The sequence below is a fragment of the Pithys albifrons genome, chromosome 29 (assembly GCF_047495875.1).
Source record: "Pithys albifrons albifrons isolate INPA30051 chromosome 29, PitAlb_v1, whole genome shotgun sequence".
NCBI classification, from domain to species: Eukaryota; Metazoa; Chordata; class Aves; order Passeriformes; family Thamnophilidae; genus Pithys; species Pithys albifrons.
In genome coordinates this window covers 5,709,926-5,730,731 of record NC_092486.1, presented here as the reverse complement: position 1 = coordinate 5,730,731, position 20,806 = coordinate 5,709,926, and the positions used below count along the sequence as shown (strand labels likewise).

At 51.7% G+C, this 20,806-nt stretch overlaps 2 protein-coding genes across 3 annotated transcripts in view; one reads left to right on the top strand and one right to left on the bottom strand.

The window, feature by feature from the left end:
- Positions 1–2,239, top strand: part of LRRTM4 (leucine rich repeat transmembrane neuronal 4) — a 113,289-nt gene extending 111,050 nt beyond the window's left edge. Inside the window, exon 3 of one of the 2 annotated variants that reach the window (XM_071579284.1) lies at positions 924–2,239. In XM_071579284.1, coding sequence (XP_071435385.1) covers positions 924–1,145 — 222 coding nt within the window. In that variant the 3' untranslated portion in view covers positions 1,146–2,239. The remainder of the gene's footprint in view (positions 1–923) is intronic. The other variant, XM_071579285.1, reaches the window with a different exon arrangement.
- LOC139683652 (histone H2A.V-like) overlaps positions 1–20,806 on the bottom strand; it is a gene marked incomplete at its 3' end in the record, with an annotated part of 343,651 nt that overhangs the window by 208,453 nt on the left and 114,392 nt on the right. The window lies entirely within an intron of this gene.

Below are 20,806 nucleotides of genomic sequence, written 5' to 3'. Positions count from 1 at the left end.
CCAGGGATGGGGCAGCCACAGCTTCTGTGGGAATTCCATCCCATCTCCTCCCCACCCTCACAGCCAGGAATTCCCTCCCAGTTTCCCATCTAACCCTGCCCTCTGGCTGTGGGAAGCCTTTATCCCTGGTCCTGTCCCTCCATCCCTTGTCCCAGGTCCCTCTCTGGGAGCCCTTTAGGCCCTGGAAGAGGCTCTGAGGTCTCCATGGATCCTTCCCCTCTCCAGAATAACAGCCCAGCTCTCCCAGCCTGTCCGTGTGAACACTCCTGTCCCAGAGGCACCTGCAGGTGCTGCAGGGGAGCCCCCAGGGTGTGTGTTGCCGCAGCCCCAAGGGATGTCCATGTGTGGGGCCGAGGCCATGCTGGCACAGACATGCCATCGTGGTACCCGGTGTGACATCGCGGTACCCGGTGTGACATCGCGGTACCCGGTGTGGCATCGCGGTACCCAGTGTGACATTGTGGTACCCGGTGTGACATTGTGGTACCCGGTGTGGCATCGCGGTACCCGGTGTGACATCGCGGTACCTGGTGTGACATCGCGGTACCCAGTGTGACATTGTGGTACCCGGTGTGGCATTGTGGTACCCGGTGTGGCATCGCAGTACCCGGTGTGACATTGTGGTACCCGGTGTGGCATCGCAGTACCCAGCGTGACATTGTGGTACCTGGTGTGACATTGTGGTCCCCAGCGTGACATTGTGGTACCCGGTGTGACATTGTGGTAGCCGGTGTGACATCGCGGTACCCGGTGTGACATCGCAGTACCTGCCATGGCATCGCGGTACCCAGTGTGACATTGTGGTACCCGGTGTGACATCGCGGTACCCGGTGTGACATCGCGGTACCCGCCATGGCATCGCGGTACCTGCCATGGCCCAGCCCAGCACTGACCCGTCCCTTCTCTGCTCTCGCTCCCTGCAGGTGCCTCACCACATGAAGACTCTGCCCTACTACAGCTACGAGCAGCCCGTGCTGGGGTACTGCCAGGCCCACAAGCCGCTGCACGTGCCCAAGGGGCTGGACAGCCTGGCACGGGAGCCGGCGGAGCCCTGCGCGCTGGAGCTGGGCCGCGAGCACGGCTTCATCGCCACCATCGCGCGCTCGGCCGCGCCCGCCATCTACATCGAGAGGATACCCAACTGAGCCCTGCTGGGCATCCCGTGGGACATGCCAGGGGACCGGACAGGGGACGTGCCAGGGGACCTGCCATCGGACGTGCCAGGGGACCTGCCATCGAGGCCTCCACTCCTCTGCAGCTGCCAACGCCCTGCCCAGCCCCGGGACGGACGCGGCGAGCGCGGATTCGGCACGTCGGGAGCGTCCAGAGCACCCCGAGCGCTTCAGGATTCTCTTTGGCTTTAAACTCTCCACCAGACTCCTCAGTGTAAATATTCCAGAGAGATTGCTGAGTTCTTGTTAAAACAAACGGGGAGAACACCAGATTTCCCTCTAGGTGCAGCAGGGATGGATCCGAGGTCTGTTTGTATATTTGGGTTTTCTACTTTGCACGGTTCCAGGGCAGGAGAACCACAGGTCAATCCATAAGGGGCTGGGGAGGTGCTGGGGGTCAGCCATGGTTCCTTAGGAAGTGTTTATTACAAAGATTGGTTTCATATTTTTGTTCTTTTTAAACAAAAGAGAACTATATATTTTCTTCATTTTCAGTTTTGGGGGTCGGTTTTTGGTTGGTTTATTTTTTTTAGCAGTTGAGTGTTAATCTCTCAAACCTGAGACATGAGCATTAAAGCTCTTGTTGAACCAAAAGGACATTGGCCACTGGTGCAGCAGAAACCAGGAAACTTGGGTGCATGTACATTTGACACGGGCTGTACACTCCAGAGGGGTTGATTTTTGCTTTCTTCATTGTGCTTCATTGTTGACACTATAATTACTTTTGGGCTCTACAAAAGGGGAGATATTGCAAAGGGGTAACAGCTCAGAGTCACAGCCCAGTGGGGCTCCTTAAGCAAAACCCGTGGACTTTGGGAACCAAAATGGAAGTGATGTGCTTGAAATGGTCTTTTAAAGCAAGAGCATTTAGTGAAACTCACTGGCTGACACAATTTCTAAAACACAGGAGAACGTGTAACGTTGTTTTTGGTTTGTTTTGGGGTTTTTTTTAATTAATTATTATGATCAGTTAGTTTTTGTGTAGTTTTTATCAATAAAATGACAACAACAACAAAGTGGTGGAAAAAATAAACATGTTATTTTGTGGTTGGGACGCCACAGCCAAGCTCCTGTTTGAATGGTTTCTCTGGGGGTGTGACACATGACCCCGTGCAGGGAGGGGACGTGCTCTGTCCTCTTCCACCTCCACCCACCTCTGGGAGGGAGCTCAGGAAAGTGTTTTGAGGTTTGAGCAGATTGATTTGTTTGTGTTGTCCAAGAAAAGCTTCAGAGGTGGGTTTGGGCCTGGGGGAGGGAAGGGAAGGAAACCACCTGCTTTTTTATCCAGAGCTGGGTGTGTTTCTTTATCAGAGGCAGGTTCTTCAGGTGCAACCCCTGAGCTGAGGCTGCACCAGTTCAGGTCAGAACCCAAGGGGGAGTTTTGATCTGGAGGGTGAATAATACAACGTGAGGGTTTAGGCCATAAAAATGTCATGATTATTTCGGGTATTTATTTGGGCATTCTGTGAGAAACACCCTTGGCACAAGGTACTGAATTCTGCAAGAGCTGAGGCCTGGGTCACATCTGCAATATTATTTTGTCTTCTGTCTTTCTCACCTAAAAACCGACTTAGTTTTCTCTGAAAGACCAGGAGGAAGAGGCATGGCTGGCACAGCCTGGGCTGGGCAGCTGGCAGGGAAATGGGCATTTGCAGAGCCAGCTTGGCCCATCAAGGGCAATGTATTTAGAATGAAGTATTGGAGAGGAAATGAAAGGAGAGTGCAAGTTCAGTGCTGAGTTTTGAAGCAGCTCCGTGAGACCTCTCGAGCTCTGGCAGCCCTGGCAGTGCTGCAGAAAAGCTGCTCCAAGCACGAGTTGCCTTCAAATGGAGTTTAATCCATTGACCCAACCCTGCAGAGCTGCAAATGGAACAGCTCCCATCGATTCTGGGGCTGCAGTCAGAGGAGGAGGCATTTCAGTGGCCATCAGCAGCTGGAGCACATTCCCTGCTCCTGAGGGGGAAAGTGGCACTGCCTTATTGGGAGGGTCAGTAAAGGGACTTGTATAACCCTGGGGCAGTTTTTCAGAGGGTGGTTCTGTGTCTGCCAGAACCAGAGATGGAACTGCCAAGCAGAAATATTTATTGCTTTGTATTTGCTTTTCCTAAAAGAACCCCCTGTTTTCCTGCTGGGGTCATGTGGATACTGCAGAAGAGCTGTTTATTTTTTAATTCCATTTATAATCTTCTTTAATGCAACTTTCCCTCCTACCCTTGGTGAAACAACTTTCTGCTACTGAAAGGGAAGGTAAAATTAAACAATCTGCCCTTTCTCATTTCCTTGTTTCAAATTACTTAATTCTTGCACTGTTTTGGAGGGTGCTTGGGACTGGCATTAGATGACAGATTTTCTCTGCAATTAGTGGGAATTGTGCTGCCTGAGGAGAGCAAAGCAGTGCCCTGTGGGCACAGTCTGCTGGTGAATTCCTCTTTGGCTGCCTCAAGTGGTGCTGCATTTCTTTTATTTCTACACTGATGCCAGTTTGGGCAAGAACCCTCCAACTTTTCGTTGTGTTCTTGACAATCAAGGAGGTAAAGCTCCAAGAATGTGTTGAAGGCAAGAAGTTCTTCCTTCCTTAAGTGCTCCAGGTCCTGAGAAGCCAAATCTTTGTGTCCTGGATCGCTCTGGATCAAAGCAGAAGCCACTGGAGCATGTTCTGAGCTAATGGGATCACAGCAAAAGGGCTCCAGACAAGCTGAGCTGGGACTCTGGATTCAACAAAAATTGAAGCTCAGACTGTCCTGGCTGCAATTAAAGCCAAAGAAATTTGATATAAAACTTGCTCTTCAAATGTAATGCTAAAGGACAAGACTAATGTGTTGATCTCCAGTCTTTTGTTGTGAGTTTTATATTTGGATTTTGTTTTTCAAGTGTGGGATCATGGACTCCTATGATTAAATTACAACTTCAGCTTAAAAATATATCCAAATGTTATAGCATTGAACTGCAGGTAAGACAATTTTTCTATGTAGCTACAAATAAGCTGCCAAACTCCCTCATTCTTTGCTTAGTAATTTCTGTCTTTATTTTCTCTAGGAATTATCCAAAGTTGGGCAGGAAAGGGAGAGGGTCCTTCCCAACCCCGGAGCAGCTGAAACATTGTCCATCTGCAAGGCAGGTTTGAGTAACTCAGGAGTTCCCAGGTGAGGTGCAGGGGCTCAGCTGCCCCTGGGCAGGCAGCAGGTGCCAGCAGGTCCTGCCCCTGGGACAGTCCTGGGAACGCTGAGCAGAGTGTGGGATGGTCCCTGGGGGAGTGTGGCCTTTGGGCAGCTCAAGGCAGGGGCTCAGGGGACCTGCAGCCTCACCATGTGGGGTCAGGGGGTGCTGCCTCTGCTGCTGCTGCACTGTGGGACCTTGGGAATGCACTGGGAATGCACTGGGAATGCACTGGGAATCCACTGGGAATGCACTGGGAATGCACTGGGAACCCGCCTGGGAATCCACTGGGAATCCACTGGGAATGCACTGGAAACCCGCCTGGGAATGCACTGGGAATGCACCTGGGAATGCACTGGGAATCCACTGGGAACCCGCCTGGGAATCCACCTGGGAATCCACTGGGAATCCACTGGGAATCCACTGTTAATTCCTTCCTGGCTGTTCACTGGAGCTCTGCAGGACCTCGAGCCCAGCCCTTCACACCTTGGTCTCAGGATAACTTCTGGTTCCAGTGAAACACAAATAAATAACAAAGTCAAAGGTGCCTTCTGTGTGTGCCCCCTCCCCTGGCACCCCCAGTGATATTGGGGGTGTTAAAAAGGCAAAGGAAAATCAAGCTGATAAGGCAAAACCTCCAGCAGCTCGTGACTTTCAATCAGTGCCTTGGGCTCCCCAGTGCTCTGAAGGGCTCTCCTTGCTAAAAGGGTGTGCTCAGAACAGCAGGAACCAGAGATCTGGAGAGCTGAGGGAGGAGGGGAGGGGAAGCATTTGCTTCCAAAATCCTTTTGGGATTTGGAGTTGAAAGAGAGGGCAGGTTAATATGTACAGTGATGTCAGTGTTCTGCTGGGAGAAAAAATATATATAGCAATTATTTAGAGCAAAATACATCTTGTCACCAAATCATAAAGTGGCCTGGGTTGGAAGATCCCTTTGAAATTCCTTGTATTGGAAAGGAACATTCCTATAAACTGTAGTTGATGGCATGCAAGTTGTAATTTATAAACAGTCTCCTCAAACATTGTGGTATTTGCAATGTATTTATATCATATTATGTAGGATAAATGGTTGGCAAACACTCATAAAGTATTTATTGGATGTGCCCCTGTTTGTTCAATGATTTATAAATCAATGCTGGAAAATGTGAAGTGGTGACAGAGTTTCAGATAAATTCGTGGCAAAATATTTGCTGTGCATCAATAATTCGGATATTAATTAGTTTAGGGTTTATCTGCAAGTGCCTGGGGACTGATTTACAGTTCCTTCCTCACAGCCCAAGTCTCAGGGGCTGCCAGTGCAGCTCAGGCTGTGGCCAGACCTGGTTGGTCCCATCTGTGGTTTAGTCTGGAGCTGAACCTGCCCCTCGTTTGTGCATCTTCACTGAAGACTCGTTTCCCAGGGCTTGGGAAGGAGCAGGACACCCCTGAGTGTGTCCACCCATCAGCCTCCCCTCCTCTGCTGCCCCTGCAAGCACCAAGTCATGGAATCATGGACTGCTGTGGCTCAGAAGGAACCTTAAAGATCATCTCATTCCACCCCTGCCATGGGCAGGGACACCTCCCACTGTCCCAGGTGGCTCCAGCCTGGCCTTGGACACTCCCAGGGCTGGGGCAGCCACAGCTGCTCTGGCAATTCCATCCCAGTCCCTCCCCACCCTCACAGCCAACAGTTCCCTCCCTGTATCCCACCCAGCCCTGCCCTGTGGCCTGTCCCTCCAGGCCCTTGTGAAGCAGGTTTTGGGGAGCAGGTTTGGGTGAGCTGCTGTGAGAAATAATGGCAATCCCAGCTCAGGGCAATAGAGAGGGAGATGAACTCACACAAGGCTGTGCTGCAGCCTGTGAAGGTTCCCAGTTAAATTAACTGATGGGGATGATAAGGGGGTGCTTGTTAGAGCTGCAGAGTGTGGTTGGTGTGAACACCTTGCTAAGGTTTCAGCTTTGAGCTCTGCAGCCCTGAGTTAGATCAGGGAGCTCCTGTCTGTGCCATGGCAGCTTAATAAGTGCAGGAAATATATAAATAACACATCTGAATTGCAATGAGCTGTGCTGGGCTGCAGCCTGTTTGGGGGAGGAAAGTAAGAGGAGGAATCTGGGAGGAAAGCTGAGAGGGGGCTGACAGCAACTGGAAAGCAGAGACCTTGACACTGGTTGTGCCTTGGGAGGGCTGAGGAGGGATGTGAGACTTCCCCACAGCAGGGACCTTGGCAGAGAGTCATGACAGCTGGAAAAGACCTCCAAGCTCAACAACCTTCACCCACGTCCCACCCTGCCCATGAGCCAGGTCATGAAGATCTGCTGGTTGGTTGAACCTCTCAGGGATGGTGATTCACCCCTTACAGAATCCCCCAATGGTTTGGGCTGGAAGGGACATCAAAATCCCCCAGTTGCACCTTCCATGGGGCAGGGCCACGTAGACACTGTGGGTGCATGTTCTGTGGCTTGTGCCCCTGCCCCTGTGCCCACTGGGGGGTGGGCAGCACAGAGGGCACATCTCAGGGTCAGGCCTGGGGTGTGGGGGGAACTGGCTCTTTAATGCAAAGTCGTGTTTGCAGCTGTTGTTTCACTTGCTGTGGAGGTCAGCAGGTGTTGGCACTGCCCTGCCCAGGTGTTGGCACTGCCCTGCCCAGGGGTGGCACTGCCCTGCCCAGGGGTGGCACTGCAGCCAGGGCAGGGGCAGGGGCAGGGGCAAGGGCAGGGCAGGATCCACCAGCTGCTCTGCCCCAGGGGCTCAGGACCCCTTGGTGCCCCAGCTGCTGCACTGGGGAGGGGAAATGCAGCTGGGGAGGGGAAATGCAACTGGAGCCTCATTATTATGTGAACTTTTTTAATTCACAGCCTGAATCCACCACATCTGAAGTGCTTTCCCTGTGGTTCTGCCTCTCCAGCCCCTGGGCCTCAGTTGCCTCAGGAGATCCCTGTGAGGAGCACCTTGGCCAACACCACAAGTGTCACCTCTTGGCTGCACCAACAGCACAAGGAATGTTGGGGTGTTCTCTGCCTGATCTCCCTCTCAAACTGTGCAGAAACCCTGCAAGAAATGCTGGTTGGCAGTGCCAGGGGGTGGAGATTGTCTTCCACTTCAAATATCTTGTATTTTAATATCATGAGCCCCTTGTTCAGGGGCTCCCAAGTGCCCTGGGAGCAGGTTGGGGGAGGTTGGGGTGTCAGGAGAGCCCAAGGTCTCTGATGTACCTCTGCCCTCCCTCTGTGGATCTCCTGTTTGGAGGGAGGGGAGGCAAAGCTGCAGCCCTGGCTATGAATATTTATATTGGACTTGAATATTTATATCAGAATATTAGTGGTTGTGTTGGTGTAAACAGCAGCACAGCTGAATTTCTCCCCACAAAAACATCTCTATTCCTGTGAAAATATGTAAATATTCCAAAAGCCTTTTAGATGCAGAGTGTAAGCTGACAACTTGTGTGTGGGGATTATTGGAGACTTGTTTGCACCAAATTTCCTCAGTGTATTCTCTGAGTAATGGATTTTTGGCCATAGCAGGAGTGATGTTACTAAATGAAAAAGGCTTAATGTGATAATTGCTGAAGTAGCAGAAAGAAAGTTTTGGAAAGGACAAGAAGTCCTTTTTAAACAAGGAAATTATGAGGGTTTTAGGGAGAAGTGAAGCTCAATGAACATCAGCTTTTAAAACCCATAAAGAGCACCAATTAAGAAAAAGATTTCTTTTTTTTCCTTTTTATAGATGAAGCTGCAACATTTTGGGCTTCTTGTACAGAATTGAGGTTTTCAGTGGCGTTTTCAACCTTCTAAACCCATCAATATTTCAGAAGCACAAGAAAGTTGGTTTATGAACTGTTGGGTTGCATTAAATAATGGATATATACTTGGGGAAAAACAACAAATCAATGGCTATTGCAAGTTTAGCTCTGAAAGAATCATAAAGAAATGTCAACAGCTCTTTTCTGGGCAGTTTTTATTGTGCCCATCAAATGTTTTGGGCTCCCTTTGAAATGATTTTCATTATTGGCTTTTACTTTGAGGCAAACTTTAAGCTGAACATTCTTGGGGGAGTCTCAACTTGTGTAGTTTGTGCTCAGTAATGAGTTTACAGAGGCCTTTCAATGTTTCTCAGGGAGGAAACGTGGGCAATGAGGTGTCCTGGCCTCTCCAGGCAGAGCTGCCACTGGGGCTGGGGGCACCCTGGGGGGCTTTACCTTCTTGCCACACTATCCAAAGGTGGCCCAAAGGTCAGGAAATACATCCAGGCAGGGTTAAACCCCACCTTTGCCCAAACCAGCACTTGGATGAGAAACTGGGAAGAGTTTTGGCTGCTTTGTGGTGTCCTGTGTGGGATGGAACAATTTCCTCTTCTGATACCTCACTAGAGTGCTTAGAGGTGCTTTTCCATTGAAAAAATTGAGATTATATCACAAAGAATGGCTCACATTGAGTCTGTTTTTCAATAATTACCCTTTTCAGCAATATTGGTAAAGATCCTCTGACCTCTGGGCTTTTGAGATCACCTGTGACATTTCCCACTGATGACCCCTGTGGGTCCCTCCAACTCAGGGTGTTCTGGGATTTGATGGTAACAGATGCACTGTTTTAAATCCAACCACTTCATGGATGAGCAAGGCTTGTCCCCTGGGACTGTCAGTGATCTGAGCAAAGTGTATCCCTGAGCTTGGAGGTTTTCTGTGGAAAACCAACTCTGGATTGCAGAGCAGGTGCTGGGGCTGCACTGTGGGAATGAGCTGAGGGTGTGAAAAGTCAGGCCCTGCTTGTGGTGAGAGCAAGGACCATCCTCCAGGAGGGCATAAATAGGGCAGAATCCCTGAAAGGGGCATCTTCCAGAACTCTGGTGCTACCTGAAATTCCTTCCTTCTGGCCTCAGTGGGATTCGTGCAGACCTGCAGGTTCCTAAAGCTGCCCAGCCCTGGCACAGGGGGGTGTCCAGGCCTGGCACAGGGTGAGGGTCCAGCCCTGGCACAGGGGGGTGTCCAGCCCTGGCACAGGGTGAGGGTCCAGCCCTGGCACAGGGGGGTGTCCAGCCCTGGCACAGAGGGGGAGTGTCCAGCCCTGGCACAGGGTGAGGGTCCAGCCCTGGCACAGGGGGGTGTCCAGCCCTGGCACAGGGTGAGGGTCCAGCCCTGGCACAGGGAGGGGTGTCCAGGCCTGGCACAGGGGGGTGTCCAGTCCTGGCACAGGGGGAGTGTCCAGTCCTGGTGCAGAGTGAAGGTCCAGCCCTGGCACAGGGTGAGGGTCCAGCCCTGGCACAGGGGGGTGTCCAGCCCTGGTACAGGGGGGGGTGTCCAGCCCTGGCACAGGGGGGTGTCCAGACCTGGCACAGAGGGGGAGTGTCCAGGCCTGGCACAGGGTGAGGGTCCAGCCCTGGCACAGGGGGAGTGTCCAGCCCTGGTGCAGGGTGAGGGTCCAGCCCTGGCACAGGGTGAGGGTCCAGTCCTGGTGCAGGGTGGGGTGTCCAGCCCTGGCACAGGGGGGTGTCCAGTCCTGGTGCAGGGAGGGGTGTCCAGCTCTGGCACAGGGTGAGGGTCCAGCCCTGGCACAGGGAAGGGTGTCCAGTCCTGGTGCAGGGTGGGGTGTCCAGTCCTGGCACAGGGGGGTGTCCAGTCCTGGTACAGGGTGGGGTGTCCAGCCCTGGCACAGGGTGAGGGTCCAGCCCTGGCACAGTGTTGGAGTCACCACCCCTGGAAGGGCTCACACAACGTGCATGTGGCACCCGAGGTTGTGGTTTCGTGGTGCTGGTCATGGGTACTCAAACCAGGGGTCACTTTAATGTTTTTGTGCAGAACTCCATTTTTTCAGGAGTATCAGATCAGGTTCTTGCATCCCAGTGGGAGGTGACTTCACATGTTATTCCAAGTATTTTTTTCCATATCTATTTTGTGCTTTTTCTCTGAGAACACCAGGAAATCTTTCCCAAAGCAAATCTCCTGTCGCTCCCTGTTTTTCCCGTTATTGTTGAGCTGATCATAATCTCATCCATAATGTATGTGGGACTGAAATATTCCAGGTATTTAACATTTGCCAGTGTTGCTGAGGGAAGAAATTCTCTTCCAGAGATGCAGCTTTAATATAAAAGAGAAATAGCTGCTATTACCATGTTCAGATACAGAACCTGATAATAGAGCCCTGCTGATGTTTAATATCAGCTGGATTTGGTGGGGTTTGTGTTGTGATACTTTGTGGAGGTTGGATTTGTGGTTCTGTGGTGAATGGCTGGAATAATTGCATCCCTGTGAAATACTCTGCCCAAGAACTCTGTGTCAGGAAAATACACCTGCCAGGCTGCTTTCAATTTTAATCAGCTTGAAGAAATTTTGTATTTCTGGGTTATGACTAAAATTTGACTTAACCAGGCAGAGAAGCTCAGTTTATCCCAGAATTATTGATGCAGAAGAATAGAAGGGAGTTTGTGCTGCTTAAATCAACATTTATTTCCTTACATCTCAGTTAACACTGTCCCAAGGAAGAGAAACAACTGACCCCATCAAAAGATGTTGGTTTGCTGGGGGAGAAGCAGCAGGGCAGGGCTGGGGGTGAGACCCAGCTGAGCATCGGGGAGGGGGGAACTTGCTGGCCAAAGGCTTGTCTGTGAGAGGGCCAGAAGTGCAGCAGGAGGAGATTTGCAGGCTCCAGCTGGTTGTCTCTGAGGGCTGAGGTTCTTGCCATGGGCTTTGCAGAAGGTTTCTGAAGCCATCCTGGAAATGTGCTCTGCAAGGTGCCTCCTGCTTGTCCAGCCTAAGAAAGGGTGTCTGTTCACAGCCCCTTCCAAGAGCCAGCGAGGCCTCCCCTTTGCTCTTTCATCAAAGCTGGAAAGGGTCATTGGTCCCCATCTTCAGATGTGAGAGTGTTCCTTGATCTTCAAATCCTTTCCCTGGAATTGATTCCTGCAAAGGTGGCTGAGAGGTTCTCAGCTTGATTTGAGGAGCAGAGCAGTGCATTGTTCCCTGGTGCTGTTTGATCAGCGAGTCTCCAGCTGGTTTCCTAAAGTATTGGGGCAACTTTGGGTTGAGCCTTTGTAGTTTTAACCATTCCTTTAGTGCAGGGACACCAATCTCACCCAGGGCTTTGAAGTGCCTCTTCACAACCACAGACCTGCACTGAGATGCACTGAGATGGAACCAGGGGGAGCTCAGCACCCTCTGAACCTGCCCCTGGGAGCCCTTCAGGTGTGACGTGTCCAAGTGCACAGTCCTGTGGGAGTCTCAGCTCTGAGCCCAGTCCTGGGTATGGACTGGCAGTCTCAGCTCTGATCCCAGTCCCAGGTATGGACTGGCAGCCTCAGCTCTGATCCCAGTCCTGGGTATGGACTGGCAGCCTCATCTCTGAGCCCAGTCCTGGGTATGGACTGGCAGCCTCAGCTCTGATCCCAGTCCCGGGTATGGACTGGCAGCCTCAGCTCTGATCCCAGTCCTGGGTATGGACTGGCAGCCTCAGCTCTGATCCCAGTCCTGGGTATGGACTGGCAGTCTCAGCTCTGATCCCAGTCCCGGGTATGGACTGGCAGCCTCAGCTCTGAGCCCCTTCCCATCCAGGGGACATTCACACACACCCACCCCCTCACATCACCCCGTTTGTTTGGAGCAGAGAGGAACGTGTTGGCTGCTCAGGTCGTTGCCTGCAGGGCAGGTCTGGTTGGGAGGCTGCACGTGCCTGTCCCACATCCAGGTGGTCCTTTGGTTCCTGCTGCCACACTGTGATCCTGTCACAAGATCATTAACACCTCCAAGTGCTGATTTCTTGTGGCATTTTGTTCCCCAGGAACAGCAGGGGATGGTCAGGCAGGAGGGGGTTGGATTCTTTCCTGATCAGGTTTTGTTTTTATGTGGAAGGGCTGGTTTTAGGCTGTAATTTTGCTCCCGGTGTTTAAGAGAGAGGCAGGAGGGACAAGCCTTTCTGTGGCTGTGCTGTTGTCACAGCTCTCAGGTGACACTTTGCTGTGCATTGTGCTGTTCCAGTGGAACAGGAGCCATGGGAGAACATTGTGGGGCAGAGCTGGGTGCTCCCTGGGGAGGAGGGAAGCTCTGCTCCTCACACATCCCTGGGGTGGCATCTGAGTCCTCCTGGGCTTGGCAGGGATTGGCTTTTGCTGGTGAGTCAAACACAGATGGAAGGCCTTGAGCTGGTGCAGAGCAGAGTCTGGCCTGCCTTGCTGCAGCAGCTGCTCCCTGTTTGGCTGCTGCCTTCCCTCCCCAGGAATTCCCAATTCATATTCCAAGAGTTCTTGGGCTGAGGTGCAGGACACAGGACTCTCCCAGAAAAAGCAGCTGTGGCCTTGGGATATTATCCCAACAAAAAAGCCTAACCCATGTTTCAGAAACCCTTCCAGCACTGGGGAGCTTTCCCTGGGAGCTCCAGACCCCCAAACTCAGGCTGTGTCCTGCAAATTGGCTTGGCCAGGGCTGTTCTTGCCCCTCTCTGTTGGCTCTGGAGCCCATGGCCATGGTGCAGGTGCAGGTGGTGGTTCTCCAGGAGCCCAGAGCTCCTGCTGCTCCTCACTGTGGGTGTGACTGGAGCTCTGGCGTGTGGGGTCAGGGACAGCACCGGCTGCTCCTCCCACTGCCAAGGAGTTCAGTGGACCATTCCCCTGGGATGAGAGCAGAGGAGGATCCTGTTCCTCCCCATAACAGGAATTTTCCACCTGGGAAACACAGCCCCATTCCTGGGTTTGCTTTGCTCCCTGAAGGTGGGTCAGAACCTTTAACTGGAGAGGGGAGTCTGTTCTTTTCTGGCTCCTGTAAAAGTTCTGAAGATTCTTCAGCACTTCAGAGAGAAAACCTTGATGTTTTCCCCCATTGCTAATTGTATGGGCAGGAGGGGAATAAGAAATGAGCTCTTATAATTTCTCAATTTTGAAATGCTGTTAAGCCATTCCAGTTTAATTTCGGTTAAGAAGCCTTTCATTATTAATGCAGGGAGGAAGTCATCTCTAATGACCCTTGGGACATGCCAAAGTGCTTCAGGATCAGTTTGGGCAGTCAGAGATGTGTGAGTAATGGAACGTCTGCTCCGAGAAGGGCCTTTGCCACCCTTGGCAGGGGAAGCTGGCACGATGCCCTCTGCCACAGCTCCTGCTGCTCCCTGTGCCCTCCTTCAGGAGCCCCCTCCATCCTTCCTCTGCTTCTCTGAGTTTCTTTCTGTCTTTCCCAGCACTGAATCCTCAAAAGTTAAAGCACCACAGGATGCAACATGACATAATCAATAGAGAAACTTTCCAGGCTTGCCAAGACTTGGAATTTTTTGTGTGTCTTGCTAACTGTCAGCATGTGCTAAGGGAGCCTACACACCCATATGGCAGCTGCTCTCAGAGGGAAGTGTTCCCAGAGTCCTGGAGAGCACAGCAAGTGGGGGCTGGGCTGCAGGGAAGCCTTTGCCTGGGAATGTTGTATTCCTGGAAACCAGACTGGGTTGGTACCCACCAGGCTTGGGCTGGAGCCTGTGGTGTGGTTGCTGCGTTGCAGGAGAGTTTGGGGACACTGATATGGGTGAATTGTGTTGGGTTTGGCTCCAGCTGAGAACTCCCCAAGCTCTCAGTGGTGAGGAGGGGGAGGCAGGTGATGGGGGGATCGTTACCAAGCCCAGACGTGCAGCCCCTGCTGATGAGGCAGCAGCTCCATCAAACTGAGCAGTGCTGGGGGTGCCTGGAGCCCTGAGCTCTGGGAATGCTCCTGCAGTGGCTCCAGAGCAGCTGCAGCTGCCTCAGGTGGCCTCAGGGCAGGCTGGCATGTGCCATGGCCAACCTCCTGCCTGCTGCTCCACCAGCCCTCTGACAGGGGGCAAGGGCTCCTGGGCTGCCCGGGCAGGGGGGGCTCCCACCCTTGGGTTCTCTGAGCATCTGTCTCTGGGGGAAGGGAGAGGCTCCCTCACACTCCCAGATGGGCAGACAGAAGGAGAATGGGTTGCCTGAAGCCACACACAGAGGAAGCATAAAAAATAGTCACATCTTGCTCTTGGAAGGAACAACAGAGTCCAGCAGGACCTGTGGGGAGCTGGGGCTGCTTGAACGTGGCACCAGCTCAGCCAGAGAGGGCAGGAGGCCTGAGAGCTGGTAAAGCCCTCCAGGGCTGTGAGTGTGGGTGATGCAGAGCACAGAAGTGCCTGAGGACAGCCCTGAGCTCACAGGGCTGCCCAAGGCTCAGGGCAGGGGGGTTGGCACGAGGCTTCTGCCCCTCCTGAGAGCCTTGAGGGGTCCTTGCTCTCTGAGCAGCACCTGCAGCCAGGACACTGGGCTGGGCTGGGCTGGGCTGGGCTGGGCTGGGCTCGGGGGACACTGCCTGGAGTTTGGGGGGAGCTGCTGTGCCCCTGCCAGTCTGTGAGGCTGCTCAGGTGCCACCACAGCCCAGGGCTCTCAGGGGGTTGTGTGCAGGGAAGCTGAAGAGCTGAATTGTGTGTCCAGGACCTTCAACCCTGACTTTTGGGCAATATTGATGACACCACCATACAGATTTGACTGTGAAAATCAGTGGGTTGCTCTGAAAAGGAGAGCCCAGAGCACCTGCCCACCCCAGAACTGCCACGGCAGTCGGGGACTCACTGAGCTGCCCTGGGCTCACTGTGCTCATCCTTCAGTGCCAAACAGAGGGCTGGGCACTGCTGATCCCCCTGGAGCATTTGTTACACCCCCAGGGCACAGCCAGATGTGGAACAGCCACACTTAATGGGATCTGGAGGCAGCTGAAGTGCAGAGAGGGCTGGAAAATAAATACAGAAGCCCAAGGCTGAGAAACTTCACTTTGCTCTCCAAAGCTGATTTGGGAAGGGAAGGGCTGGTGACCAGATGTGTGTGGGAGCAGGAGGAGATGCTGTGGGTTTGCAGAGCTGGTGGCAAACAGAGAGTGGGCCTAATCACATTAGAGGAGCTTGGATGGCTCACTGCACAAGTGGGTGGTTGGTTGTGGATCAAACCTTCCTGTTCTGCTTTGGGAACTTCCCAGGACTTGGGAGAGGCTCCTGAACTGCCCAGAACCAAGTTCAGCATGTCCAGCAGGGTCTGTGTGTTACCCAAGAGCTGAGAGAGTGCAGCTGCAGCAGAGATGTGCCCCTGGCACTCGTGGGGGTGGCACTGTGTGCCCTGGATGCCTCGAGCAGTTCCCTGAGGCTTTCCCAGGGCTGGGAGAGGGTTTGTGTCTGCTGTGCACACTCACCTGCACAGCCACAGAGAGCAGGCAGGGCCAGAGAGGCTTTGAGGATCTGTGTGTGTGAGGGATTCAGTTAAACAAAGGGTTAAATGCTTGGGGTTTAGGCTGTGAGTTGTCTGCTCATAAACAGTGGAGTGGGAGATGGAGAGAGGGTGTCATGGGGTGTGTTGGGACAAACTGTGGAGACCTTTGTGTTGGGAGACTTTGGGACTGGGTGCCTGCAAACACCTTCCATTTGAGACTGAATTTCCTCTCCATTTCTTTACTTAGAATTGCAGTTCTGTCCTCTTTGGGAGCAGCTCCTGAGGAAATGTGCTGCCCAAGTCCCAGCAGCCTTAAAGCTCCTGCTGTCTCAGAGAATGGACACGTTTTTCCTTTGCTGGGAGCTCAGGGAACCTGTGGTGGGTTTGCTTTGGACATGGCAGTACCAGGCTCTGTGGTGCCACTGATTCTCTTCTCTCTGAAGAGTTAATTCTTCGTCTCTGCTTTCCTGCAGGTTATTGCAGCACTAACAGGATGCTGCTGAGATGTAATATTTACTTTTTTCTTCACAATGTACATTAAAGGTGCTGGGAGCTACAGCAGCCTTGGGAACCTCATTCCTTCTGAACGAATTTGGAAGTTGCTGAGCAACTTCAGGGAAAATTAACAAACACTGTCAATAATTTATCCCCATTTCCCTCTGGCTGAGGATCCATTTCAATATTGTTTCATGATAATGCAGAATTAAGGAGTACAAGATAGGCATGAATACATTTTTTGCATGTTTGGGGGTTTTCTGTGTAGCCTGTGATGCTGAAATTGCCTGTTGTGTTTGAGACTGTCCTGAGCTGAGGAGATCAAGGGCCTGAGCTGAGCCAGGAGGAAATACTGAGCTGAGCATCAGTCTCAGTGCTGGGCAGCCAGAGCAGAGCAGGGGGGGACAGAGAGCAGGACTGGGATTTCAGGCTCCCCAGTGCACTCCAGGAGTTCCCTCTGTCCTGCCCCCCTGACAGCCCCTCCACAGGCCCCAGATTTGCTTCACCTCCCTCTCCTCCTGGGCATGAAGAGCTTTAACACGAGAGGGAGGGGCTTGGATGCCCCTCACGAGGTGGAGATGATGGCAAACAGGACCTGGGTACTGAAATTTCCAACAGTTTACAAGTTTTCTACAAATGTTTTTAAAAACAAGCAAACAAGCTTCAACCCCTCAAAAAACAACTTGTGAATTGCTGCACAGTTTAGTGTAAATGTTTAGATGTCTTTAAAAGCCCCTCCAAACTCAGCTTTATTAATTGTGTCCTGCATGGGGTTTGTAGATTGGGAGTCACCTTCAGCTTGGTTTGGTTTTTAGAGTGGAGCTTTAATGGAAGTTCCTTTGACCAAGTGGAATCTCACCTGTCCCCCCTTTCTGGAGTAGAATGTCAACATTGTAGATGTGTGGAAATGCTTCCAAAACCATCCCTAAGTCTTGTAAACCTGAATGTTTTATCAGATCTAAGGGGAATTTGGACATTTTGAGTACTTGAGTAGTGGGCCTGGTGCAGGAGGAAGTCACAGCAGCCCTTGGCATCAGTGGAGCCAGTTTTATCCTACACCATTTTCTTTCCCCCGTGCACCTTTGTGAGCACTAATTTCTGTCTCAGGGAGGTGGTGGGTTTGTCTTGCACCTTCTTCTTGACCTCCTGACCTGCCTGACAAACTGGGTGCTGTGCTGCTGTCAAAGCCACAATAAAGGAAACAGAGTCATGGGCCTCAACTGAGCTTTGCCTGCCCTTACAAGAGTGTGTTCAAAGCCCCCCACGAAAGGAGATGTGACTGTGACTTGGATGAAAGGCCTTGCCAAGGGCCCTTGAAGAGGCCACTACAGAGGGAACCTGAAAGTCAAAGTTCTGAGAGGCACTGGCAGCTCAGAAGTTGGTGCTTCAGAGGAGTCAGGACACTCCCATGGCCAGGCTTTGTGTGGCTTTGTGTGGCTTTGTGTGGCTTTGTGTGGCTTTGTGTGGCTTTGTGCTCATGCTCAGCCTTCCAGGACACTGTGGAGAGTCACTCCAAGGAGGAGCTGCCTGACCTTGGAGGGCAGAGCCAGAATGAGGCTGACCCTGCTGTCACATCCCCCTCATGGTGGGATGTGCCCTCGGGCCACCAACTAAGGATGGGGTGGGGACACAGCAAAGCTTGGGGAGGCTCTTCTAACTTTGCAGGACTCCTTTGTGTCTCCATCTGAAGTTGCACAGGGAGCTCAAAGCCCTTTCCTGCCATAAAGGCCGAGTGTTGGGCCTGATGCCCTGCAGGGATTCACTGCCCACTTTGCTGGAACACTTGGACAACTTGTCCTTAACCCAACTCAGTGCAGGGGGCACTTAAACCTGGCTCAGGGTGCAGTTCCAGATCAAAACTGACCTCAGCAGTGTCCTCCAGACGAGTGAATGCAGAGGCAGCAAAGTACAGGACAGTGGTGGTCACCTGAGGCTCATCTTGGAGGAATTGCCTCCCACTGGTCACTGCAACAGCCAAGAGGCCACAGAACCCCTTAGGGAGGGCAAGGGCAGCGAGAGATGAGCTGGTATCACATGCAGTGGGTCACCTTGGTTTGGTTTATCTTTGTGCAAACACAGCCCTTGGGCAGTCGTTTTATATTCAGTGTTTGTGCAGCCAGTTCTGATTTAACTCAGGTTTTACTTCTTGCTGAGGAGTTCCTGGAAGCTCACCCTGACCCTCAGAATTTGTTGTCATGTCACAGGAAGAACTGGAGGAGGAACAGACCTTTGGAGGAAGTGCTGAGCTCAGTCCCAGCTCTTGGCCAAGGCAGTGTCAGCAGAGAGTAATAATTTATGAAAATGCTTCTTATGACCCTCAGGGACAGTCACTGTATTTTGTGGCAGAGTTGCCACTAAACTGACTTTGGATGGAGGGTGCTCAGGGCACGAATTCCCACTTGGATTCTCTGAACTTCCAGGAGTGAGAGAGTCCCAGTTCTGAGTTCAGTTTTGTCCTAAAAGTTGTTATTGTGCCCTTTGCAGGATTGCAAAGGAGTGACCCCAGAGCAGCAGTGGAGGCACCTCTGGCCCAAAACCTCCTGTGGGAGTCAATGATGGCCAAAATCTCCTCAAGTCTTGCCTGAAAATTGCCCCATGGAAACAGATGTATGAGAGCTTTCTCTCTTGGATATCTTCAGGAAATAAGGGGTTAGGAGCCAGTGAGATAAAAGGCAGTGAAAACCACTTTGACATTGTTCAGTTTATTTAAAATGCTGCTGTATTTCTGGTGGCACAGGAGCCTGGTCAGCAGTAAACCTGGAAGGGGATGTTTGAAAGGTGGATTTCAGTTTATTTAGGCCATCACTTTAACTTCCTTTGCACTGTAAACCTTGAGAGGGGTCTGTATTTCAGTGGTGGAATGGGCCATGTGCAGCTGTGGGTAAATCAGCTGGTCTATAAAACAGGAGATGCACTTGGAACATTGTTATGGAAAACATGGAGGAGGTTTGGAAGGAAAAGCCAGGGAGCTGCACAGCAAAATGCTGCCTTCAGTCCCAGCAGCCCGTGGGTGAGTTTGTGCTCTAACAAAGCCAGTGAAATCCTGTGGAGTTCGTTGGTGGAGCCTGAGAGGGGCTTGACTCGCTCCCATCTCTGAGCCTTGTCCTCGATCGTTCCTTCAACTGAAGCCATTCTGTCTAATTTAAGAATTCCTGTCTGTTGATGGGTGAGTGAATTTTGCAACAGGTGGGCTCAGCTGGGAAGGAGATTCCTGCCAAGAGGCTCCATGGGATCAGGTGGATGAAGCATTTCTTGCCTGGGAGAGAAGCAGCTTGTGAGGACTGAACATCTTCTGAGCATTCTGTTTGCTCCTTCAGCTCTGCAATCTGTTCAGAACAGGCTCCTCTGAGTCCTTCCCTGCTGGAATGGAGCCATTTCTTCCTCTCCAATCAACACTTCACGTGTGTGGAGTGTGCAGGTTTGGGATTGACCTGTCAAAATGTTCCCAGGATGGAAAGCACAGCAGGTGCTCTGGGGCTGTCAGTGTGGTGGGAACTGGGGGGGTGTCACCTCCCTCCTGCCCCAGGCTGAGCCCTGGGGAGGCTCCTGGACCTGCCTCTGAGGTGGGGACAGGACTGGGCTCCAGGGCAGGTGAGTATTCCCAGCCAGGAATTATTTCAAAAGAATTAACCCCCCAAACACTCAGTCTGTATTTTCTTCCTGCCCACACACACATTTAAATTCCTGCCATGGCAAACTCTGCCCCCCATTCCAGTTGCCATGGAAGGGGCACCAAGTCAAAGCTCATTTTGCATCTGTTCCCTCTCAGTGGAACAGCAGCAGCCTGGAAATGCAAAACAGAAAGGAGAGGAAAACAGTCTGAGTTGTATCAAATTGCAGCTTGTACCAAAGTCCACCGAGATCTGATGGAAACCTTTTGTGCTGAGAGCCAGAAATCTCTGCTGACAAGTTGATGGCAGAAACTCTGAATAGCAAACCCCAAATCTGAAATTTGTTGAAATGTGGATCAATGTTTTTCTGAGCATTTGGCTTTGCTGCCTCTTTCTGGGCTGCCTTTTCCCTCCAGCTGCTCCACTGGTGAATTTTGCAGCAGGATTGGGAACTGCAGCATGACCTGAGTTGGATTGTTTGGAAGCTCTTGGGGCCCTCCAGATTCCTCTGTAATTGTTGGGGTGTGGAGATGCTGAACACTTGAGAAAGGTGTGAATCCTGCTCTAAGAACACCTTTCCTTGGTGTGGGGACTCCTGAGGCCCCCTGAAGATGATTTCAAGGAGCAGGTGACCCAGCAAAGGTCAAATCAATGGAGTGATGAATAAACAGGCTGATAAATTCTTTGGAGGTGCCACTGCCCTTCATAAAATGAAACTTGTTACCCTGAAGGCAACGGGAAAAAATCAGAAATAAATGGAAAATAGAGAAATCGACAGTGGCAAAATGAGGCTTTTGCTTTAATCCATGGGAGCAGCTCTGTGGGAATGGCATTTACTCTCCCTCAGTGAAGTCTGTGGATATTGGAGGTTGATGAAATATTGTATTCCAGGCTGGTAGAAATTGGATAGAGGAGCAGCTGAATGCTCCCACTTGTGTTAGGGGTTACTGCAGAATCCTTTCTGGAGTAAAAGAAAATCGTTTGTCAGTTAATGAGGATCAAATGTCCTCTAAACTGGCAAAAGGTTGTGCATTTCATGAAACAGTTTTATACCTCAGTCTGCAGCTTCAAATCACTCCGGGCCTGAGGCTTCACCTCTCACTGAGCCCCAGGCCAGAGCAGGTCCAAGGGTTTGGTTTGCAGGAGGGTTTGGGTGGGCTCAGGGTACCAAAAGGAAAGGATCAGGTTACCTCAGAAAGGATCCCTGTTTGGAGGGCAGAAATGGA